Below are 25,758 nucleotides of genomic sequence, written 5' to 3' on the forward strand. Positions count from 1 at the left end.
TACACCAGGCTGTATAGTCATTCCACCCAGCATATAAGGGGAAACAGCCAGATGTCCTGCATGTGGAAGATGCAGAGGAACCAAAGGTGACGCGGATGCCATGACATGTCAGCAGGTGGCAGTGTGACAGAAGGTAACCACCAAGGACCAGGGGTTTCCCCACTGCCCTAATGCCGGATCCCCTGGAATTTAAACATGATCTGGGGGAGAATTGACGGGGAAGACCCAGCCTTAACTGAAATGAAGTTTCTGCCACTTCGCAGAATTGGAGGAGCTCCAAATAGGAATTAAGTTCTATGATAGAAAAAAACATGTGAGAGTCAGGTTTTCGTGATCTGGAATCCGTGAGCGTAAAATTCTTTCCTGCTAGACGGGGTCGCGTTTCCCTCTTCTGGTCTTATTTTAAATGGCAGAGAAAAGTGATAACGCCAGAAGGCAGGGATTGGTAAAAGGGCTTTTCTCCACGCCCCGGTGCCCTTCCACATCTTTCCCCTTCCAGGTCCTCCTGAACGACACCGGCCCCTCCATTCATCATTTTATTAAAAGCGGTTGCCTTGAGCCCCGCCTTCTCGGGGGACCCAAGAAGAAATCAGTGTGTTATAAATTAACCATGACAAGGCATCACCCCAGGAGCCCTGCCAGCTGGATGCCGGCCCTCCACAGTCCAGCCCAGATTCTCAGCCTGCCAGGACCTGTCACAGCCCCTGGTCCAGCTGCCTGCTCGTCCTGGGCTCAGAGCCTGGAGTTTCTCCTCTCTCTGCCAGCATGCTGAAGCTCAGCAGTATTCAGAATAATCTTCCTCCACATAGTTGGAGGGGAACCAGCCAACCTGGAAAGAGAGGAGGAAATAGTCAGGGCAGCCTCTCCACATTCTCTTGCTGTTCATCAACACACCAGGCAGCTTCGCTCCCACCTCAGGGCCTTTGCACCTGCCATAACTGCTACTGCAGAAAGCACATCCCCTAGATATACACACAGCTGATTTCCCTTGCTTCCTACAGTTCTCTACTCACATGTCACCTTATCAGTAAGGACTTCTTAACTATCTTGCTTAAAACTGCAAACCCCATTCACCCCAACACTCCTTATCTCTTTTTTCCCGCCGAATTTTTCTCCATGGCACTTATCAGCATCTAATTGATTATATATGTTATTTATTTATGTGAGCTCCACAGGGCAGAGATTTTTGTCTGTCTTATTCATCATTAAGTCCAAAGAGCTTAGAATAGTTCCTACAACACAGTAGATACTTAATAAATTTAGTTGGATGGATAGATAGATAGATAGATAGACAGACAGACAGACAGACAGAGAGATAGATAGATGGAAGGAAGGATGGATGGAAGGATGGAAGGAAGGAAGGATGGATGGATGGATGGATGGAAGGATGGATGGAAGGAAGGATGGATGGATGGATGGATGGGTGGATGGGTGGATGGATGGATGGACGGATGGACAGAAGGATGGATGGATGGATGGAAGGATGGGTGGGTGGGTGGATTGATGGAAGGAAGGATGGATGGATGATGGATGGATGAATGGACAGATGGATTAAATGATGGATGGATGGGTGAATCCTTTACAGCTCAGACCTTCCTAAACACCCCAGAAGGCTCTCTCAAACCCTAATTGTCCTCCACTGCAGACTAAACTTACCCTCCATGGTTCTTAACAACACTGCACACTTAAGCAATTATCCAGGTCATTTTGTCACATACATTTCCCCAGGTAGAAAGTAAACTCCTAACCACTGTCCTTGTCATCATTCAACAAATATTTTTGAGAAACCATTACAAGTGAGGCAGTATTCTAGTGGCTAGGAATTCATCAACAGATGAAATAAAGAAGACTCTCTGCCTTTGTGAGACAAAAATAAGAACCAGGCAGAAACAAACTTTTTGAGGAAATTTGAGGCCCCTTCCTGACAGTCTGAATTCAAGCAGGCAAAGGAGCACAAAAGGCAAAAATGGTTAGTCCTGGCTCTGCCTCTTCACTCATTCAATATTTATTGAGTACCTACTATGTGCTGATCACTGTTCCAGGCGCTGGTGACATTGCAGTGAACAAGATAGACACAAATCCCTGCCTTCATGTTCCCCAAACATGCCAATCACTCTCTCACCCCAGGGCCTTTGCACATGCTGATCCTTCCACCTGGAATAATTCCTCCCAGCCCCCCTCATGACCTTTTAGCCTGGCTAACTTTACTCATCCCTCAGTGATCAGCTTGGTCTCTCAGAAGTTGTCCTGACTTGCTCTCACGGTAAGTCAGGGGTTCCCTTCGGGGGGAGTCCCATGCTGCCCTGTGATTCCCCATCTCAACTTGATCATGCAACATTGTAACTGCTTGGTTGCAGGTCTATTCTCCTCACTGGACTACAAGTTTCATGAAGGCAGTGATTGTACTGGATTTTTTTCTGTCTCCTTGGCACCCAGCAGAATGCCAGGCGCATAGAAAATAAATGCAATAAACAAATGTAAGTTGCATAAATGAATGAAATCTCTGTGAAATGAAATGTCCCTTCCTCCCGTCCGACCGGGAAGACCTCCACGTGAGCCACTCCCCACCTTCTCCATTCCACAATTCCAGGGCCGCTCCACCATGACCAGGTCACCCCCACGCCCTTTCCCCAGGCTGCCAAGCTCCCCCCAACTCACCCGACCGTAGATCTCCCCTCGCCACCAGCCTTGTTGCCCCTTCTTATTAATGATTTTGATGATGTCACCCTCCTTGAGGGACAGCTCTGATCGGTCCCGGGCGCAGAAGTCATAGCGGGCTTTGGCGGTACCAAAATACTTGGTGCTTCCAGCTGTGTAGGGAAGAGCAGAGGTGGGTGAAGGACCTGGGGCAGACACCTGCCCACTGTCAGGGAGACAGGTGAGGGAAGGTAATGCTCTCAGGAGGGTGATATCAAGATGCAGGGTCCCTCAATGCTTCTTTATGCAGAACCTCGGGTGCCCTGTGCTCTGGTGGGGCCACCATTGTACTCCTGGAATCATCGTTCCAGCCCAACCGGCATCCAAATTTAGAAAATAATACCATTTATAAATTTTTTAAATGGTTTGTACATATTTATAATAAAAAGAACAGAGGAAAGATGTGGAAAATTTCATTCTAGGCTGTTAACGCTAATATCTCAAGGAGGACCAAGGGTCCAAAAACAGAGAGGGAGTGGGGGAAAAATAAGAGGAAAAAAAAAGAAATGAAAAACTTTCCATAGTACAATACTAAGCAACATTGTAAAACATAAAATTAATTTGTAGTATTTCTGCAAATATGCCAAGACTGAACACCCATATATCCACCAGGACAAATAAGTAACACACAGACAGATAGAAATATTTATTTTGGGGTCAGCCCGGTGGCACCGCTTCTCGGTAGCCTGGAGTTCACCAGTTGGGATCCCGGGTGTGGACATGGCACCGCTTGGCAAGCCATGCTGTGGCAGGCGTCCTGCATATAAAGTAGAGGAAGATGGGCACGGATGTTGGCTCAGGGCCAGTCTTCCTCAGCAAAAAGAGGAGGACTGCTGGTTGTTAGCTCAGGGCTAATCTTCCTCAAAAAAAAGAAAAAAAGAAATATTTATTCGATTGGGTGATGAGAATAGAGGCAATTGTTGTCTCAGAGTCCTGATGTTACATTGGTGTTGCTTTTTAAACAATATAACAGTTTAACAATAATTAATTTTTAAATCCCTCTTTTAAAAACTTTCGGACATATAAGAATTTAGACACTATACCGCCTGTACGACTTTTCTGAAAAACGTTCTCCAGAATACACTCCAGCAAAATGAAATTTGAATCACAATGAGGAATTTAAAAAATAAAGAAAAACATGGAAAACAAGAAATATAGATGGAGTCTAAATAATTCTTGATACTATATTTTCAAAGTTAAATGCAACTGTCAAGAAAGGATTCCTAAAATAGGTCATAATTGTTTTAATTCATAGAAAACTGTAGCCAGCATTCCAGACAATTTCAACAAACCTGGTGGGTGAGAGATGCAAAGAGAAAGGAAAGTAAGAGTGCACTAAAGGTCTTGCCTTTTTGTGGGAGAAGGTTATAGATACTAAATAATCCTTGATATTGATACAAAAATATAGGCTTACAAGGTATAGATGAGGATCCTTCTGTTCCTAGTGTCCTCATCTTCCCAAATACAAAGTAACCCCTGGTCCCCTCTTCCATCCAAGCAAACCACTCAAGAACAAAGGGACAGCCAGGAGTGGGAAGGAGTTCTTGCTGTTTCACAGCTATGACCTCTGCACACCCACTGGAAGGAAAGCCCATGGCACCCCCAAACTTTCCCTCCACAGTGGGAAGGAGCTGGGGCTGCAGGCCCCCAGCCTGAGACCTCCTACCTGCTGGTTTGCTAATGGCTCTCCTCTCTGGCTCCTTGAAGGGGAACTGCAGGGTGGTGTCCAGCGACTTGAAACAATCCTTTAGGGAATTCTGCTGATAAAACTCCACCAGCTCCTGGAATGAGGACAACAAGACAGATGCTATCCCAGCGGGCCAGCCCAGCATGGGGCAGAGCAGGGAGGAGCTAGAGGGGCCACATCCAACTCTTCGCGTGAAGCAGGCCGCCCTGCTGGCCTCCCTGGCAAGTCACTCTTTGAATGCTCCCCATGATGGGGAGCTCATTCTCTTCCTGAGCAGCTAGGACCATTTCATGGGGAAGAGACCACATCGCCTATGGCCTGTTTTCCTAGTAGCCAGTTCACTTCATGATAAATTTACCAACTTGTCTGATGACCAGCTCACCAAAATCAACCTCCCCGTGGGCGTCAAGAGTCTCATTTTTACAATTACTTATTATAATAACAGATGCTGTTTCTAAAGCACCTACTATGTGCTGGCCAGTGTGCAATCACACATTATCAAAATCTCCTAAAAACCCTGAGAGGGGAAATGCATTCATGATTCCCCTATTTTCTAAAAGGAGAAACTGAGTCATTAAGGAGCCAAGTTCCTCAGCCAGGGTCCCACAGCTGGAAAAGGGCAGATCCAGAATTCAGCCCCAGGGGAGGGGGCAGTAGCATGGAGTAGCCAAGAGCTGGCTTCTGTGTCATTATAGACTGATCTGAATTCAAGTCCCAGATTTGTTGCACATGTGAATATTTCTCCCACAAATGCTCAAGCTGATTCTAATAGTGGGGAGACAATCAGGTCAAAATTAAGAAACAGTCTTCAAAATAAAATATCTTGTGTTTTGGAGTCCTAGCCTCCAAAATTGCTAATATCGTGAAAGACCAAAAAAATAAATTAAAGACTGGGGAACTATTATAAACTAAGGAGATAAAAACTAAATGCAATATGGAATCCCTAGTTATGTCCTGGGGGAAAACATTGCTATAAAAGGCATAATTGGGGCAACCAGGGGGATTGGGGTATGGACTGCATATTAGATAATAATTTTGTATCAGTGTCCAACTTCCTGAGTGTTATAATGGTCCTGCAGTGAGGCGTGAGAACGTCTTGGTTCTCTGGACGTTCATGCTAAAGTATTTATACTGATGCCAACCACTTACCCATAAATAATGCAAATAAATGTGTGAGTGTGTGTGTGCAGAGAGAGAGAGAGGGAAGGCAAGAGGGGCAGAATATTAACAATTAATAAACTAGGTGAAAGGCTTACAGATGTTCATTACACGATTCCAGTAACTTTTCCAAAAATTTTCAGAAATAAAAAATGGAGGAAATATTCTTCTGAATAAAAAGTCTGGGGGAAACAAAGGTTTGCGGAGTGAATTATCAGTCCCTAACCTTTTGGGGAGTCAAGGATCCCTTTGAGGAGCAAGCGAAATCTGAGACACCACCCCGCCCCCACCCGCCAAAAAAAACCACAAAAAACACACGTATGTGCAAGAGTTGGGATTTTCTTTCAGAGGATCCAAGAATCCATAGGCCATGGGTAAGATTTATGTGATTTAGTGCGATGGGGTTAAAATGTCTAAAACCTAGCCCAAAATTACAGGACATCAAATAGAAGCAAAAACACTCGAAAAGCATTTGAATTCTCAGTGAGATGGTCAATAAGCAGATTAGGCAGAGCTGAGTCATGAAGTCTGACAAAAATAGGGGCTCTACAGACCTCAGCTTTACCCATCTGTGAAATGGGAACTCAGAGAGTGAGTTGAGGGGATTAACTGGAGTCCCATCTATAATATGACCATCACTCGGTAAGTGATCCATAAATGCTCACTGTTGTTATTTATTATTACTATTAATAATCTCATTGTTAGTCATTAAGAGAATGAGTTTAAAGCCAATTGCTCCATAGTGTCCTTGGAGGGGCTGCTCTGAACGTAGGTAAGTGGGGGATCCTAAGATAGAGCTTCAAGGACAATCCTGGCCAGATTCTGGGGGTCTGGGGTTAGGGGGTAGATTGGCCCTTACCACAAGCCCCCGGAAAGCTTTCTTCTCTGTAATCCGGTACAGTCCTTCCGCTGTCATAATTTTAATATGCTTGACCTCAACATTATACCTGGAAACAGAGAGAGAGAGGGCCAGGAGTTCTTGGGGAGGGGTCTCAGCCCCAGACCACATGCCCCCGACAATGGAGGAAGCAATCTTGGCTACTTCCTGGAGGGGGCGACCACTGGAGCCCAAAGAATGAAGCTGCCTCCTGCTGTTCCAACAGGATCCCTTCCCTGGGGCCATTGCTGCTCTAAGCCTTCATTTCTTCCTCTTTAATAGGAGTCATCTTCCCTGACTCATGGGGTTGCTGAGAAGTCGAGAAGACCTTGTAAAGAAAGTCATGTTCCAGAATAGAGAGGACGAGATCTCCATTGCCATCAATACGGCGGACACAGATTAGCAAGGACACAGGAAGGATATTCACTTCTGCCAATATGCAAAACTAGATTTAAAATATCTACTACAGAAAACCCCTAGAAATGTTGGGAAAAAAAGTGCTGCGCTCTCAAAAAAGTAAGGGAAATTCCTGGAGGCCAAAAATGAGGATGAAACTAAAAACTGAGCAATAAGCATCAACTGCTGCCCTAAGGAGTTGCTGATCTTAGTAACCAAGGAGTTCATGCTTTGATGATCACGTCGAAAGAGGAGATGAGTTACTGGGTCTACACAGGGTGGAGGGTTGGCATTGGGTCCAGCCATAAGGCTGGACTGTCGAAAAGCTACACCTTCAGGAAAAGAGGTGAGCTAGAAAAACCACACCCATGAGCACGATAAGAAGCAGGGACAATAAGAAAGCTTGTCTCTGGGGCCGGCCTGGTGGCGCAGCGGTTAAGTGCGCACATTCTGCTTCGGTGGCTCAGGGTTCGCTGGTTCAGATCCCGGGTGCAGACATGGCTCTGCTTGGCAAGCCATGCTGTGGTAGGCATCCCACATATAAAATGGAGGAAAATGGGCACGGATGTTAGCTGAGGGCCAGTCTTCCTCAGCAAAAAGAGGAGGATTGGCAGCAGGTGTTAGCTCAGGGCTAATCTTCCTCACAAAAAAAAAAAAGAAAGAAAGCTTGTCTCAGAGACCCCAAACAGAAAAGTCACCCTTAAGAATTTACAGCCTCAGTCCTGCCCTCACGTAGATTTGGGATTTGAAGTGAAACCACCTGTGTGGTCTGGGAAACTAAGAAATTCACCTAAAATTTTTTAACCTGAAAAACAAATGAACCTGTGGGTGATCCCCACAGGAGCGAATGCAAAATTTCTGGAGACCCAGGCAGCAAAAGATACCCATGGGGAAAGCCCCGCTTAAGATCACAAGACAAAATTAGAAAATCCACAAGGAAACGGGTCACCGTGGGCGAGAAGCTGTGTACACAACAGACAGAGCCAAGGTCTGCGAGACCTGGGTTCAGACTATGTTTCTGCCTCCTCCTAGGTTGTCAATGCAAAGAAATAAAAAAGATTTTAAAACACTGAGGACCCACAGGGGCTCAATAAATCGTGGCTATCGGGACTGGACATTCTCTTCCTCTCAGGCACCTGCAACACCAGGTCACAGGACAGATAAGTCAGGGAGGGAGGAGTTACTTAATGCTGATGGCAAACTCCGCCGCGTCCTTCACCCTCTGCCGCACCAAGAACGTCCCGTCCGACCGATTGGTGAGGATGCTTTCCGCTCCCGCGCGCTCCATGGGGCCAGCATACCTGGCAAGAAACACCAAAGAGAGAGGTCCACACAGCCCTCATATAGTTATACGGAGGCTGCTTTTCCTCCCAACTCTGCGATTTCTTAAGTTGGCGACAGCCTGGGTCCAGCAGGCTTAGACACTAATGTAAGCCCGGAGGAGGCAGTGGCCAGAGTTCAGAAGTGGGCAGTGACCATCACACCTCTGTAAGTCACACCTGGGGTTTTGGCAAATGGATTGCGGGAGAAAACTCAGTCCTTCGGGTCTGGTTGTGTTTCTGTGCGACATCATAAGAAATACATATTTGGTCTCTGACTCCACTTCCCGGCACATAGCTTCTAAAACCTTCGAAACCTCTGAAGAGATAAACATCTTTGTATATACTGACGAGATGTCTGGGGGCTGGGGGCTTCTGGACAGCCTCTGGACGGGGGAGGGTGGCCAGAAGAGGAGCCAACCACGTGATCAGAGGGTTGGAGCTTTCTGCCCCATCTTCCCGAGCTCCCGGGAAGTTGAGTGAATCACTAATGGCCAATGATTGACTCAATCATGGCTATGTAAGGATGCCTCCAGTTAAAAACCCTAACCATGGGCATCTGGAGAGCATCTGAATTGGTGAACACATGGAGGTGCCAGGAGGGGGGCACGCCTGGAGAGGGCATGGAGGCTCTGGACCCCTTCCCCCACACTTTGCCCTCTGCATCTCTTCCATCTGGCTGTTTCTGAGTTGTATCCTTTTAGAGGAAACTAGTAATCGGGCAAGTAAAATGTTTCTCTGAGTTCTGTGAGTTTTGTGTTAGCAAATTATCGAAACCAAGGAGGGGGCTGTGGGAACCGCATTTTCAGAGCCAGTTGGTCAGAAGTACTGGAGACCTGGGCTCGAGACAGGCATCTGAAGTGGGGGCAGTCTTGTGGGACTGAGACCCTAACCTGTGGGATGGACACTAACTCCAGGTAGATAGTGTCAGCGTTGAATTGAATGGTAGGACAGCCAGCTGGTGTCGGAGGATTGGAGCACTGTTTGGTATGGGGAAAAGATAACACATTTGGTTTCAGAAGTATTGAGAGTGTGCATATAGAAAAGCAGTTGCTGTTTTTTCTTTTACTGGAATTCGGCATTCTCGGATAGGCGTTTACTGAGTGTCCACTGGTTACCCTTCTCTGTGGTCACCAGAACAGACAGTGAGGAAGGTGAGGCACTAGCCTCGGGTACACAATTTAAAGGGGGAGCCAAAAAACTCAGACATCAAGATAAATAATAACAAATAAAATAAGTAGTATCTTCATGCAATATTTTTAAAAATCCAAATGACAGGAAAAGTGGCTACAAAAAGGAAGGAAGTACCGATATGTGCTACCATGTGGATGGACATTGAAAATAGGATGCTGAGTGAGAGAAGCCAGTCACAAAAAGTCACATGTTTTACGTTTCCACTTATATGAAATGTCCAGAACAGGCAAATCCACAGACACAGGAAGTGGATTTGTGGTTGTCACAGGCTGGGGCAGGGGGATGGGGAGTGACTGCTAACAGGGATGAGGTTTCCTTTGGGGGCGATGGAATATTCTGGAGCTAGATAGAGGTGGTGCTTGCACAGCATCGTGACTGAACTAAATATCATTGAATAGAAATGTGAATATGAATATATTTATGCTGTAAATGTAAATATATAATAAGTACTATATATTAATTATAGATGATATCTAATTATAATATAGAAATGTGATTATGAATATATTTATCCTATAAATGTAAATTTATAATATATGCTATATATTAATTATAGATAATATATAATTATATATAACATACAAATGTGAATATGAATATGTTTATGCTATAAACGTAAATACACAACATACATAAGATATGTTAACTATAGATTATATGTTATTATAGGTGATATGAAAATGTGAGTATCTCATGCTGTAAACGAAACACAACATAAATAATATATATTAATTTTAGATAATATATAATCATATATGATATATAAATGTAAGTATGTAACATAAATGTAAATATTAACATAAATGCCACTTTAAATGGTTAATTTTACTTTATGTGATTTTCACTTCAACTTAAGAGATGAATGCAAAAAAATCCACAGTAAACAAAATGTCAAAATTTTAAACAAAGCCAAAATTCGACTCCACACTTGCCCAATTCACTGCAGCCACCCCTCCCTCTTCCCAGCCTTGTCATGTCCTGTTTTTATTTACAATCTTGATATTTTGCTCATCGTGAATTTTTTTTTGCCTCGTTTTTGATTGATTTTTTAAAACATTACGGATCTCGATAGCTGAGTTTTTTGGTGCCCCCTTAAATTTTGCACGTGAAGAGAGTGCCTCACTCTCCCCACCCTAGTCCCGGCCCTGGTCCCCGGTGACCACGTCTGGGGAGGGGCGGGCAGCGTGAGCACAGCCTCCAAAGACCCCGGTTCAAATCCTGGCTTTGCCACTTAGTCGCTCTGTGACCTCAAGAGCTGATTTGGTCACTCTGAGCCCCAACTTCCTCTTCTGAAAAGAGGGAGATGAAACTACCCACTCCAGGGCGACATTTTTGACCAACGGTGACAGTGCCGTTGAAGCACTTCGTTCATGGGAGACACTCGGGAATTCTGTCTCTTGTGTTATTATGACTTCCAAGAGGCAGTAAAGTCTGGCTTTGGAGTCAGGCAGACTTGGGTTCGAATCCCACCTCTGTCACTTCCTCACGGTGTGACATTGAACAAGTCACGTCCTCCTCTCCCAGCCTGGGTTTCTTCCTTTACAAGAACGGAGTAAGAATAGCACCTACCTCAAAGGGTTATTACCAGAATTAAAGGAGCTCCTTAAAGAGCTGGCACACGGCCACAAACACAATACCACATCACATCACGTCTAAGACGCCGAGATTGTAAAAGGCACTGTTCTTTTATGGGCCATTAGGAAATAAAAATTACTACCCATAAAATCAGGCAGAAAACTGAGACTCCACTGATGTAAGAGCCATTCTAATGTCAGAGATGTTAAAACGTGAAAAAAAAAGTGCATTTTAGAATTGATGCAATGTGGTCCTAGCAGCTAATCCTAATAATAACAGATAATAAAGTGTTTACATGTGCCAGGCACAGGACTAGGCACTTTACAGGTAGTAGCTCGCTGAAGCTTCACAGCAACTTTATGAAGCAGATACAGGTATTAACCTGTATTTTCCAGAAAGGAAAGCAGGAATAACCAGGTATTTTACAGAAAGGAAAACCGCAGCACAGAAAGGTTGAGTTACCGGCCCAGGGTCACACAGCTGGGAAATGGTAGAATCTGGATTTGCACCCAGGTCAGTGTGCTCCAGGAGCCACACTGTAAACCTCCACCCCTCATGCTCCATATGCAAAAGGTGATCAAAAAAAGGAGGAAGGGGCTGCCATTACCATCACCACCATCATTTTCTTCCAGTGGGACCATAATCTCCAAAAGGACAAAAGGACTCTCTTTTGTCTGTTCTCTCCTTGGCAGCCCTCCAGTGCAGGGCTGGACCCTAGCAGTCGAGGCCCAGGGTTTGGATAATGAATAACTGATTGGTTTGGAGCCCCCTCCCACGCCCACCCTAGGCACCCATCACAGAGGCCCCAAGGTAAAAATAAGAAAGGTGGTTCTACTCACCAGAGATGAACAGACAGGTCTTGAGGGGGACCCTAGGGACAGAGACAGAGACTGAGACTTAGGGAAAAGGGCCCAGCTTGGCAATAGACTACAGGGCACTTCATTCATTCATTCATTCATTCAGAGACTGGTCCATGATCAATTAAATCAAGGAGTGTCCAACCACCTGTTTTAGCATGACCCTCAAGCTAAGAATGGTTTTCACATTTTTAAATGGTTGACAAAAATCAAAAGAATATTTCCTGGAATGCAAGGATTATATGAAATTCACATGTCAGGGTGTATAAATTCAGTTTTATTAGAATACTTCATGCCCACGCATTGACAGATCATCTGTGGCTGCTCTTGCGCTGCTATGGCAGAGCTGAGCAGTCTCAACAGAGAATATCTGACCTACAAAGCTGAAAATGTCTACTATCTCTTTACTTACAGAAAAATTTTGCCAATCTCCGATCTAAATAAATGTAAAAGTGGTTGCTTTCACCACCTTACACCCATTAGGATGGCTACTGTTTAAAAAAAAAAAAAAAAGAAGGAAAGAAAGAAAGAGGGGCCAGCCCAGCAGCTCAGTGGTTAAGTTCACATATTCCACTTTGGTGGCCCGGGGTTCACTGGTTCAGATCCCAGGTGTGGACATGGCACCACTTGGCAAGCCATGCTGTGGTGGCGTCCCACATATAAAGTAGAGGAAGATGGGCACGGATGTTAGCTGAGGGCCAGTCTTCCTCAGCAAAAAAGAGGAGGATTGGCAGCAGTTAGCTCAGGGATAATCTTCCTCAAAAAAAAAAAAAAACTATAAAAAGAAAGAAAATACCAAGTATTGGTAAGGCTATGGAGAAATTGGAACCCTTGTGCATTACTGGTAGGAATGTAAAATGGTACAGTTGCTGTGGAGAACAGATGGCTGTTCCTCAAAAAATTAAAAATAGAATTACTATATGACCCAGCAATTCCTCCTCTGGGTATACACCCAAAAGAGTTGAAAACAGGGACTCAGAGAGGTATTTGTACATCCGTATTCATAGCAGCATTATTCACGGTGGCCAAGAAAGGAAGTAACCCAAGTGTCCATCAACAGGTGAATGGATAAACAAAATGGGGTATATACAAACCGTGGCATATTATTCAGCCTTAATAGGGAAGGGAATTCTGACACCTGCTACAACATGGATGAATCTTGAAGACATTATGCTCAGTGCGAGAAGCCAGACACAAAAGGACAAATGCAGTATGATTCTGCTTATGAGACCCCTACAAATTCGTAGAGACATATCTAAATTCATAGAGACAGAAAGCAGAACGGTGGCTGCAGGGGCTAAGGAGTAGGGGGTAGTGAGAAGTTAGTTTTATCGGTACAGACTTTCAGTTTTGCAAGATGAAGGAGTTTCTGGAGATGGATGATGTGATGATGGCGGTAAAACGAAGTGAATGTACTTAATACCGCTTAACGGTACACTTAACAAATGGTCAAAATGGTAAACTTTATGCTATGTGTATTTTACCATAGTTAAAAATAATGTTCCAAAACGTCATCCCCAAAGAAAACCCACACCCATCACCCATTAAGCAGTTAGTCCCTATTCACTCCATCTCCAGCATCTGGACACTACCAATTTGCTTTCTGTTCCTACGGATTTACCTATTTTAGACATTTCATAAAAATAGAATCATTGCAATGTTTACTAAATACCACTGAAGTGTACGCTTTAAAATGCTCAAGTTTACATTGCCCAACTTTCATCTCAATTTTTTTAAAAGGGAGAAAAAAGAATGAAGTGTTCCGTGTACAGTGATAGAGAAAGATCCTAAGATATGTTAAGTAGGGAAAAAAAGCAAGCTGCAAAATAATGAGTATTGCACCTTTTCAGTAAACCATGGGGGAAACATAAATCCATATTTTTATCTGTTTGTATTTGCATTAAGAAACTCTAGGCAGACATACAAAGAACAAAGAATAGTAATTATCTTGTGAGTTGGGTGGTGCCAAGAGGACAGGGAGCCTTGAATAGAAAGGAGAATTGTCATTTTTTTCTGAGTTTTCTCAGAGCCGTCATTGTAACAGGAGAAGAGGAGGCAAGGATGGGTGTAGATTTAAAGAGGCAGCTACATTTGCAGACAGAAATTGGAGAGATGTCCAGATCTTGGCTTCTGAATGCATGTCCCACTGGAAGGACCAGGGCTCCTTGGGAAAATGGTGGATTCCAAGAACAGGGGAGGGAAGATACAAGATAAGTCTGATACTGTGCTGGAAAATAAGGCAGGGCTCAAAGAATGATGAAGACATGTCAAAGGGAGAGAAGAGCCAGTGTGAAGGGGCATCCCGCTGGCAAAGGCTGGGATGATTTTAAAATAAGAATCCACAAGCATTTCCTGAGATAGACAGATACACACAGGCATAGATGATTGATAAATAAATAGATACTTAGACACATAGATACAAAGAAGATTGATAGATACCTTGATATATAGGTAGATACATAGATGATTGATAGATACATAGATAGATAGGTACATAGATGATGATCATTAGATACATAGATGATTGATAGGTAGATGAATACACAGATGATTGATAGATAAATAGACATATAGATGATTGATAGATACTTAGATACATAGATACATAGATGATGATCACTAGATACATAGATGATTGATTGATAGGTAAATGAATACATAGATAATTGTTAGATATATAGATAACTGATTGATACATATAAAAATACATGCATAGATACATACATACACAGATAGATTGGAAGAAACAGCTCCTCCCTACTCTAGAACGCCAGCTAATAAATTTGGAAGGGATGGTGGGGTTGGAAATTCATAACGTATCTCCCCAGGAGAAACCTGGACAACCCCAGGCCAAAAAAAAAAAAAGGAATCTCTAAAAGAGTTTTTGGGGAAAGCTGGCAAAATTTAAATACAGACTATGGATTAAATAATAGTATAAGGTCAATGCTGAGCTTCATGCTTTTTAAAATCACGCGATGGTGACGTAAGAGAGGGTTCTCGTAAACATACTTAGGGGTGAAGGGTAAATATGTCTGTAAACTCACTTTTCAGTGTCTCAGGAAAAATAAATAATATAAATTTCTAAAAAGAAAGAATTAAAGTGTGCAGAGAAAGAGAGCAAATGGGAGCAAATGTTGACAGCTAGTGAATCCGGGTAAAGGACATACAGAGTTCTTTGCGTTATTCTCAAGACTTTTCTGGAAGTCTGAAATGATATAAAATTAAAGCAAGAAAAATGGAGAAAGTTTCCCTCTGCAGGCTCCTATTTGGGCTGTGAAGCGGGCAGTGGGGTCGTTGGCTGTGAAGGAGGGAGGAGGAGAAATGGCTGAGGTCTGGGGACCGTGGGAAAGATGCTGAAGTCCTCATAAAGAGCGAGGGAACAGCTGAAGAATGACAGAGGCTGGGCAGGATGGTGCACAGGTCTGTTCACAGGAGCTGAGCAAGGAGGCACAGAGAACTGACACCTCACAGGACTCCGTTCGGTGCCTCTGAAGGAAGCCAGGGACTGGCCAGCCTTCTGGACCCCTGCTCCTTGTCCTGTATGAGGAAGAGGACCTTCATACAAGAAGAATTGAGGAGGAAAGGACTGGTCGTCACTCCCAGGGTGGACCCCACTCTGGGCTCAGTCAGGTAGGTAGGCAGAACCTCGAGTTTGAGAATGACCCACCATGATGGGTAGCCCCCTCCATCTCTCCGCTAGTGTCTCCCCAAGGCTGCCCACCCTGGCAGGACCCTCTGTGGACCCCCTTTCCCTCGCTCTGTCCAGAGTTGAGGCACTCACATGCACATAGGGCTTGACCCTGTTACAGGGAAACCAGCCAACTTCATTGGTAGATGTGTTCCTGCCCTAAAAAGTTGGGAGGGAAAGAATAAGAGGTTATAAGCATCCATGCACATGTGTGTCCATTTTTCCACCCAATGGACACTCCGCCTGTCCATTTATCTCTCTGTGGCCTGATTGACTCAGAGAGGCACCAGCCAGCATCAACTTCCTGGGACGACAGCCAGCTCAGAAGATCCACACCAGCCCCAGAAACTCCTGTCTACACCACCCTCCCCAGGTGTCTCCTCCAGAACAGCCCTTCCTTGCTGGAGTCCAGTGGGGCCGTGACCCCATTTCCTGAGGTCACCTACACCCAAGGCCCCACACTGGAGTCCTTCTACATCATTCCCACAGCCCCAGCCTGTACCTCCCACCAGTTCTGTTCGGCCTCAGCCTTGGTGAGCTCCACGATGTCTCCAAGGTTGAGCCGTAGAAAAGGTCCGAAGGCTCCAGGGGGTGGAGGTAGCCCGTAGTACTCCTGACACACCTCCATCTTGGGCAGGCCTGGAGGAGAGGGAAGGCGGTGGCACCATGTGGTCGTTAGTTAAGGATTTTCAAACCTGAGTCTCACTACCCACCGGGATGGTGAAAATGAAAAAGTCTGACAATACTAAGTGGTGGTGAGGACATGGAGCAAATGGAACTCTCCTGCATTGCTGGTGGGAATCCACTTTGGAAAACTGTTTGGCAGTATCTACTAAAGCTAAGTAGATGCCTACCTTGTGAGCCAGCAATGCCACTCCAGTGTATACACGCAAGAGAAATGAAAACATATGTTCACAAAAGACATAGACAGGAATTTTCACAGCACTTTCATTCACAATAGCCAAAATCTGGCAACAAACCAAACGTCCTCAATAAGATGGATGAACACAACATGGTATAATCATACAATGGAATACTATACAGCAATGAAAAAGAACAAGCTACTGCTACAAGCAACCCCATCAGTGAATCTCAGCAACATCATGCTGAATAGAAGAAGCCAGATACGGTAAGCCATATCCATTTTATATATATAATATATATATATAATGAATATGTATAAGTGTGTGTATATATAAGATACATAAAACACATATATGTATGTATATATAGGATATGTATAAGAATATACATCTATAATATATACACTCACACACACTCATACATATTTCCTCCTATTGAGGACATTTGAGTGGTTTCCAGTTTTTGACAAAGCTGATATATACATTTTTAGTAAATAAAGCTGAATATATATTATGTTATTATATTATATATAAATACTACATATATATATTTCCTTCTATTGAGCTTATTTGGGTTGTTTCTAGTTTTTGACAAAGCTGATGCATACATTTTTGTATAAAGCTGATTATATATTATTATATTATATATATAAATATTATATATATATTTCTCCTATTGAGGACATTTGTGTTGTTTCTAGTTGTTGACAAAGCTGATACATACACTTTTGTATAAAGCTGATTATATATTATTATATTACATACATATTCCTCCTATTGAGGACATTTGAGTTGTTGCTTTTTCGTGTGTGTGAGAAAGATTGGCCCTGAGCTAACATCTGTTGCCAATCTTCCTCTTTTTGCTTGAGGAAGATTGTCACTGAGCTAACATCAGTGCCAATCTGCCTCCATTTTATGTAGCATGCTGCCACAGTGTGGCTTGACGAGAGGTACTAGGTCATTGCCTGGGATCCGAACCTGCGAACCCCGGGCCGCCAAAGCAGAGTGCCTGAACTTAACCACTATACCACTGGGCCAGCGCCAAGTTGTTGCTAATATTTGACTGTTCCAAATAAAGCTGGAATATCTATATCTCTCTATCTATAATATGGATAGATACCTATATATCGATATAGATAGGTAGGTAGATAAATAGACACAGATAGATATGAAATCTGAGTCTTTACACTGACTCTGTATAACTATGAGCAAAGAGTTTATTTCTCCCAGCCACACCAAACTGTTCTCACTTCTTTCCTAATGCCTTGTCCTCCTGCTTCCTAGCCTTTGCATGTGTTCCCTCTGCCTAGAACACTCCTGCCCTCCTCCTCACCTGTCCAACTCCTCCTCATCCTTCAAGTGTCCACTTAAATGTCTCCTCCTCTGAGAAGCCTTCCCTGAACACTCAGCTTCATCGGGTCCCCCAGCTTCCTGCTCCAGAAAACCCTCTACTTTGCCCACCTCAACCATAATGTCTTAACCAAAGTCTGTCCCCCGTTACCACCTGGGAGCTTTGGGAGAGCGAGAAGTACTACTGTTTTAGTCATCATTTGCCCCAGGTGATATATACGGTAGGATGCTGAATAAAAGTCAGTCATCACTGCTGCGATTCCATAAAACTCATTAACATATGAATGAATCCAGCCTCTTCCCCTGACACTGGGCTAAAAAGAATTCTGCCTGGGCCAAGCTGTGTCTTCTGCTCCCCCATCTTCCAGGTGGAGAACACTTGGCTGAAACCACCATATTACAATTGGATTTTGTGATGCAGAATCAATAGGAGAAGGAATGAGGGCAACTCTCAGAAGTGTACCTGGCTGGCTAAGATTACTAAGGAGTTTGCCAGCAAGGGGGTAAAAAAAAAAAAGATGCAGTGGATGGAGGAAAAGGAAAAGTGGATAGAAGAGAAAGAATCTTAACAAGGATTGCTGGGGTCCACGCATCGCCTTCCTAGTGTATGAGCAAATGAAGTAAAGAATTTGAGTCGGTTATTTTTAAGCTCCTTTTGAGTTTCTAGGACTGGAACAAATGGATCACAATTTTAGAAGCAGGACATTATGTGGTCGTTCATATCATTGGTGAGACCTGTCCCTGGGCCAGCATCATGGGGGCAAAAACCAGATTTCCTCCTGCCCCACACAGCACCTTCTGCTGACTCACCCAGTTCATTCCTTTTTTTGTCCTGAGCGCGGCGATGTGGCTTATCCTGGAGGGAGAGACCGAGAAAGCAAGGATGACTACCTACGTTCAGCCTGAGGCATCCTCAGCCCCTATCTGAGCATCCAGCAAAGGGACACGCCCACTGCTGGGGTCTCCTGGGTCCTCCCCTCTTTACTCCAGATGATTTTCCATGCACAGAAAGGAGCATGGGGGTCTTACCTTCTTCATAGTTCCTGCAGAATCTATGGGAGGGAGAAGGAAATAGTTAGGATGGGAAATCCCCCACGCAGAACCAACCCCACCTCCCACCCTGTCTCCCACTGGTTACCTTGCCCGTGTCGTCCACACGGAGGGACCCTCCCCAGACACTCCTTGTGTGCTGGTGCCCGGCACCGATGACAACGGTAGCCCTGATAGAAGGTGCCTCTGGGGTGCAGGGGGGAGATAAAGGAGAGTCAATGATGTTGAACGGAAATAGCCAATCATCTTTCCAACAATGTGAAGGGTCGCTGTGGGTTCTCTTTAGAGCAGGAGAGAGATGGAGAAGCTGAAGATCGAAAGAGAGCCTCCCACCTCCCAACTCAGGGGACTTGACAGCCAAAAGGACCCCCTCTAAAGAGGAAGAGCTGACCAAGCACAGGACACAGGCGCGTCCTCCCAGACTCCCACCTCAGCAGCATCTGGCAAGCTTTGCAGGATGTAGTCTCTTCAAAGGAATACATCTGGAAGTCATGCCCATTGGCAGTGGCATTCTCAGGGTAGATGTTGGAGCTGAAGAGGAAAGATAATTCCATGCAATGGAATAGTATTCAGCCACAACAAGGAATGAAGCACCAATACATGCAGCAACTTGGAGGTATCAAACTTCGTTCCTTTTGATGGCTGTATACTATTCCACTGCATGGACATATCATATTGTGTTTCTCCATCCATCCATTGATGGACATTCAGGTTGTTGCCACCTTTTGGCTACTGTGACTAGTGCTGCTATGAACATGAGTGGAGATAGAAAGGAGATGAGTGGTTGCCAAGGGCTGGGAGTTGGGGAACGGAAAGTGATGCTTCATGGAAAGCATCTCCTTTTGGGGGGATTAAAATGTTTTGGAACTAGATAGAGGTGGTGCTTGCACAACACTGTGAACGTGCTAAATGCTATTGAATTGTACACTTTAAAACGGCCACTTTTTGGTTATATGAATTTCATCTCAAGAAGGAGGAGGAGGAAGAGAAGGGAGTTCCAGGCAGTGGCTGAAGCTCACACAGAGCCTTGGCATTCTGGGGATACAAACAGCCTTAAAAGCCTGTCCCTCCCATTCCCCAGATGAGGAAACTGAAGTTCAGAGTGGTTCTACAGAATGTCAAGGCAGAGGTGAGACCAGAGCACAGAATTGCCTCCCACCCCTGCACCCACGTGACCTATCCTCTGAGGATAGAAAGATGGACGAGGAGGGGGTCTCACAGGGCCATCTCGAACTGCTCCATCCACTTCTTCTTCAGCTCTCGCGTCTTGAAGAACAGCTCATAGCCCTGAGCACCTTGGTCTTCGATTAGGAGAAACATGTGAGTCCACTGCAGAGAAGCAGGGTTCAGGATGAAGGCACTCACCCTGCAGAGGGTGGGACCACACACCCACTGACCCCTCTCCCTCTAGGGAGAAAAGGATCGGGCCAGGAACAGCCTCCCTGCCCCCAGGGACGGCATGGGTACCCTCGTCCAGGGCTACGCAGGAGAACCAAATACACACCCACAAATCTAAAATCACACACGCATAATACACACTCAGGTCTGAGACACACACACCACACACACACACACAAACACATTCCAAAGGCCAAATGGAGATCCTTAGACTGCACTGGGGCTCTGGAGCATTGGGATTCCCCAGTTCACGCCTCAGAGCCCCACCTTCTTGTTGTCGCGCTCTCCGGAGGAGTCATCTCGAACCTGGAAGCTGTGCAGGTTCACAAAGTCCTTGAGGTCGTAGGAGTCCCCTCGGCGCTTACAGATGAGCAGAGCTTTGTCGAGCAGGAAAGCGTACCTGGGAGCAGCTGGGTCAGGTGCTTCTGTCTGGCTCCTCCCAATAGTCCCCATCAGCTGACCCCTTTCACCTTCCTGGCCACACCCACCTGTCCATCTTGACCTCACCCAGTCCTGCCAGATGTCAGTCTCGGCTCCACCCACACGTCCATGCTGTCTGCGCTCTGCTGGTCCATCTAGGCTCCAACCCATGGTCCAGGTAGCCCCACTCACCTGTCTATCTAGAAACTGACCCAGCCCCGACCCAGGCTCCACCCCATATTCCTGTTGGCTCCACCCACCTGCCTATCTAGGAGCCTGGCTCCGCCCCTGCCCAGGCTCCGCCCCAGATCCCTGCAGGCTCCACCCACCTGTCCATCTTGGAGCGCCGCTCCACCGAGGTGATCTTGAGCTCTCCGTCGATCTTGGGCCGGCCGTAGTGGGCTAGAGACTGGTCCTAGGTGGCAGGCAGGGGGTCCGTCCAGCAAGGCGCCACCAAGGAGGAGACCACACACCTTTCCCACGTGGCCACACCCCCGGCCCTCCCTGCCCCACCCCCTCACCAGGTTCTCGATGGACAGCTGGAAGTTGGTGATCTGCCGCATCGTCTCGTTGTCCCGCTTGACCTCGTTCACGCACTGCGCCAGGTCCTGGGGGTGGGGCAGGGGTGAGCCTGGGCCCCCCACCCGGAACAGTCCCCTGCCTGGGCAGGGATAGGGGGCCAGCCCCCGCCAAGGGCCGGCAGGAGGCATGGACAGGGCGCTCACAGCATGTCACTGTCCCCAAGGGGGATGCTGCGAATAACTCATTGGACATACAGACGTGTAGCCGTGGGGCAGGGAAGTTGCCCGTGGGTGTGACCGTGGCCTGCACGGCGCTGCACAGCACCGCCTTGAGTGTGCATGTACATGTGCGTAACTATCGCTCCTATGTGTGACCGTCACCCCCACACCTCACTCACCCTCATGGCATCCAGGGCCAGCCGCAGGTTCTCCTTCTCCACGGTGTCTTGTGTGTGTTTCACCAGCTCCTGCGTGACCCAAGGAGACAACCATCACGTGGGTCTGCCCCTTCCTGCTGGGGGGCCTTCTAAAGAAGCCTGGCCCATCGGCTCCTCCTTCCTTCCCCTGCTGTCCCTGGAGGCTGGGGGGCGTGGCCAGAATGACCCATCCAGAGTGTCCTATAGCCCAGCCCTCAGAAGAGAGCCCCAACCCCACTCCCCAGACACAGAGAGGTCGGTGTGCACCTGGAGAAGGAGGTGGTACTTGAGTACCCGCTGCATGGGCACCATCAGCAGGTCCCGCAAGGTGAACCTCCCATTGTTCGCTCGCTGAGAACATTCCTGCAGGACCAGAGAGCCGCGTGACTAAAGTGAGATGGCGGCAGATGTAGATTCTCCTAGAGCCTGAAACGTCCTATCTTCCCCAAGGAAATAAGGAATAAAGGATGCTGTGGCGTGAGGGGTGGTTTAAGAGCCAGCTGGAAGGCTAGCAAACACTGCCCCAGGTAGAGGCTCAGGATTCCGCCAGCTGAGAAGAGCTGGAGAGAGAGAGATGGACACGTCTGGAGCATCCCCGCTGGAGGGAGCAAAGAAGCTGGATGTAGGGCCCACACAGGTGGATCCTCATCATGCCTGCCCGCTCTGTGCTTCCACTAGACCCACGGGTCCAGGTTGAGGTTCAGTCCAGGATCAGGCTCAACCCTGGATCAGGGCTTGGCTGGGATCAGGGCTCAGTGTGAAGTTGGAGCTCAGCCCAGACTTGGGGCACAGCCAGGATTGGGGCTCAGCCTGGAGCTGGAGTTCAGTTCAGGGTCACAGTTCAGTTCAGGGTCAGGACCACAGCCTGGCGTCAGGGCTCAGCGCAGTGTCGCGGTTCAGCTGGGGTCAGGGCTCAGTGCTCCAGCCCATCACCTCCTGCTCCATTTCCCCTACCTGGCTGCCCAGTACCTCCCTCCCCAAAGCAGGAAGACCCTTGGCTGCGCTGCAGCAGAAAGTGGCGCCATCTCCAATTCAGTGTCCTCCTGACTGCCCCCAGGGCCTCAGAAGGACTGGGAGACACGCCCCCACCAGATGTGGCCCCGCCCCCACCTCCAGCTTCATCTGCACATCCTCCCGGGCTGTGGCCACGCGGTCCAGGTGCTTGCTGGCCGACTCCACCTGGCTGCAGTAGCGGCCATAGACGAGGAACCTGCGGGAAGAGGACAGGCAACCAGGTAATTGTGGCTGTCACCAAGGTCAGGCAGATCTGGGTGTCAGTCCCAGCCCCGCCTCTTCCCAGCTGGGTGATGCTAAGCCCCAATCTTGCCATCTGTAAAATGGGCATCACAATGGCACCTCCCACATGGGGTTTTGTAGCATTAAATGAGATAATGTACAAGAAGCTCCTAGCACATCACCTGGAGGTTGTCTCCACTCAATGCTCATTTACTTAACAAACACTTATTGAGCACCCACTGTGTGCCAGGCCCTATGCTAAGCACTTTAAACATCAATTTATTCAATCCTCACCACCATCCTAGGAGGTACATTCCTATATCACAATGATTTTATAGTTGTGGGAGCAGAAGCACAGAGAGGTTGAGTAACTTCCCAGTGCCACACAGCTCGCAAGAGGCAGAGCTGGGAATTAAACCAGAGATGGGTGGCCCCTTGCCCATGAGCTTACAAGGAAAAGCCCTCCCGGTTCAGTGGTCCCCAAGAGCAAGTTCTCCCAAAGGCCCAGGGCTCCAGGCTGGCCAGCTGGGTCTTACCTCTCCTTGTATTTGATGAAGACCTGGTACAGGGTGGGTGCACTGGGAGTGGCCAGGGCTTCCTTCATCTCCCTTAGGAAGTGGGTGTGCACACGAAGCAGGTCCTACTTGGAAGGAGGGATGAGGGCTGGGGCCAGGGCCTGGGGGCACATCCACTCCCCGCTATGGTGCTCAATTCCCAACCCCCACAGTGCAGGGACAAGTGGGGCCAGCAGATTGTCCCCACTGGACAAAGGTCCTGGGCCACTGGGCATCAGCTAGCTCACCTCAATATTGATGAAGATGATCTCGATGTCTTGAGGTTTGAGGAACCGCTGCAGGGGCTTCATGAAGTGCTGTGGGGAGGGGAGAGAAGGATGAAGGAAGATGAGACCCCTCCCTCCAGCCTAGGCTCAGAGAGACAGGGACAAGGAGACAGAGACAGAAAGAGACAAGCAAATGGAGGGAGAGGGAGAGAGATGCAGAGAGAGAGAGTTGGAGAATGTCCACACAACAGCCTGGACATGACTGTTCATAGCAGAATTATTCATAACAGCACAAGAGTGGAAACAACCCATACACCCATCAATAGATGAACGAATAAACACAATGTGGCCCATCCATACATTGGAATATTATTTGGTCATGAAAAGGAATGAGGTACTGACACATGCCACAATGTGGATGGACCTTAAAAACATGATGTTCAGTGACAGAAGTCAGACACAAGAGGCCACATGGCATGTGATTCCATTTATGTGAAATGTCCAGAACAGGCAAATCCATAGAGACAGAAAGTGCATCAGTGGTTGTCAGGGGCTGGGAGAAGATGGGGGCTGAGGGAGTGAGGGTGAAAGGGTATGGACCTTCTTTGGGGAATGGTGAAAATGCGCTCAAATTAAAGGACCTGTGACAGCTGTGCAACCCGTGAATATACCAAAAGCCATTGAACTGCTGACATTAAATGGGTGAATTGTATAGTATTGTAATTAAATCTCAATAAAGCTGTTCGAACAGTGAGGGTGAAAAGATAGAATAAAAGAGAGACAGACAGAGACAAGGATACAGGGAAAGGTATAGACAGGGATAAAGAGACACATCAGGAGAGACAGACAGCCAGAGGAAGCAGAAAAGAGACGCATAAAGAGGGAGACAAGATAAGGAGACAGAGTGAATGACAGGGAAACCCAGAGACGAAGAAAGACAAAGCGATGCGGTCAGGGAGGCAGCCAGGCCCGCTTGGGACAGGCGGGGTCTCTCACAAGCATCAGAGGCGGCCACACCTGTGGCCGTGCACCTGCCTGCCTGGCTCCCCCGCATGCACCTGGCAGGGGCTGTGTCGGAGCATCGCACCTGCTGAATGGAGCCCAGCGTGTCCGTGTACTTCTCCTCCGTCTGCTGGATCTCTCGCAGGCAGCAGCACCGCTTGTCATACTCTGTCATCTTGGGCTGAGAGCGGGGAAGAGAAGCAGGTGTTGGGGGTCCTGGGGCTGCCCCCCACCCCCAGAAGCGCCTCCCACCCCCAGCCCGGCGCTCCCCTCCCCACCACGCACCAGCATGGGCACCGGCTCTGAGCGCATGAGGTCCTCGTAGATTTCGTCACCCTCAGCCTCCTCGTTCTCCACGCAGTCGTACAGGTCCTCATCCTCCTCCACCGTGTCGCTGCAGGACCCAGAGTCAGGCAGGGCCGCCGGCCCGTGGCCAGGGACCCCTGTGACCCCTCCCAGCCCAAAGTAGTGTCCCCTCACACGCACAGGGCAGGGCCATGTCTCCCTCAGACCCACAAGGATAGGGTCATATCTCCCTCAGACCCCCCCAAGACAAGACCATGTTCCCCTCAGACCCCCAGGGAAGGGCCGTGGTCCCAGACACTCACTCGATCTGGTCGGACAGGCCATTGTAGATGTCTTCATCGCCCACACTCTCCTCCTCAGTGGGGAAGGGCCTGGGGGGGGGGGTGGTCAAGACTGTGTGAGCCAGAGGCTGGAGGCCAGGTGGGGAGGGGGCTACAAGGAGGAGGAGGAGGATTGGGGTCACGTGGGTCCACAGATGTCAGCTCAGATGGTTACTCACATGATCCCCTTGTTCTGGGCAATCGGAGTCCAGGACAGAGCGGACAGGGTGTAGATGACCTGTGACAAGGTGCACGGTTGCTCGGTGAGCCCCTTGCCCACCCACATGCCAGAACTCAGCCTCGGACTCCCAGCACCTGAGGCTAGATCTTGAGGTTAGACCCAATGCTTCTGGGAGCCTAATTCAGGATTTTCTCCACCTTCCCATCCCCCGTGTCAGCATTCCCTTATCTGAGCGTGCACTACCTGATCTCCTTTTTCTATTTAGTCCTCATAACCACTCAGAGAGGAAGGGATGATATCATTCCTGCATTACAGATGAGGGACCTAGGACTCAGAGAGGCATGGCCACAAATCTGAGATCACACAGCAAGTACTTCCTAAGCCATACTCTTTGCACCTGGTGTACAACCTAGTCTGACTTGTTCATCCTTCCCCCGACAGCCCTTAGCTTTCCTGGCATAGACGC

At 47.4% G+C, this 25,758-nt stretch overlaps 1 protein-coding gene across 2 annotated transcripts in view; it reads right to left on the bottom strand.

The window, feature by feature from the left end:
- Nucleotides 1–529: 529 nt before the first annotated feature.
- VAV1 (vav guanine nucleotide exchange factor 1) overlaps nucleotides 530–25,758 on the bottom strand; it is a 56,332-nt gene continuing 31,103 nt past the window's right edge. Inside the window, exons 3-27 of one of the 2 annotated variants that reach the window (XM_046638590.1) lie at nucleotides 25,291–25,349; nucleotides 25,094–25,162; nucleotides 24,771–24,879; nucleotides 24,571–24,666; nucleotides 23,505–23,573; nucleotides 23,239–23,342; nucleotides 22,577–22,676; nucleotides 21,734–21,829; nucleotides 21,449–21,517; nucleotides 21,051–21,137; nucleotides 20,859–20,944; nucleotides 20,377–20,509; nucleotides 19,931–20,040; nucleotides 19,141–19,242; nucleotides 18,800–18,897; nucleotides 18,691–18,713; nucleotides 18,472–18,517; nucleotides 15,951–16,087; nucleotides 15,542–15,607; nucleotides 11,743–11,774; nucleotides 8,000–8,116; nucleotides 6,402–6,489; nucleotides 4,364–4,478; nucleotides 2,659–2,810; nucleotides 530–829 (exon numbers count right to left, since the gene is read on the bottom strand). In XM_046638590.1, the coding sequence (XP_046494546.1) occupies nucleotides 776–829; nucleotides 2,659–2,810; nucleotides 4,364–4,478; nucleotides 6,402–6,489; nucleotides 8,000–8,116; nucleotides 11,743–11,774; nucleotides 15,542–15,607; nucleotides 15,951–16,087; nucleotides 18,472–18,517; nucleotides 18,691–18,713; nucleotides 18,800–18,897; nucleotides 19,141–19,242; nucleotides 19,931–20,040; nucleotides 20,377–20,509; nucleotides 20,859–20,944; nucleotides 21,051–21,137; nucleotides 21,449–21,517; nucleotides 21,734–21,829; nucleotides 22,577–22,676; nucleotides 23,239–23,342; nucleotides 23,505–23,573; nucleotides 24,571–24,666; nucleotides 24,771–24,879; nucleotides 25,094–25,162; nucleotides 25,291–25,349 (2,217 nt within the window). In that variant the 3' untranslated portion in view covers nucleotides 530–775. The other variant, XM_046638589.1, reaches the window with a different exon arrangement.

The sequence above is a fragment of the Equus quagga genome, chromosome 14 (genome assembly GCF_021613505.1).
Source record: "Equus quagga isolate Etosha38 chromosome 14, UCLA_HA_Equagga_1.0, whole genome shotgun sequence".
NCBI classification, from domain to species: Eukaryota; Metazoa; Chordata; class Mammalia; order Perissodactyla; family Equidae; genus Equus; species Equus quagga.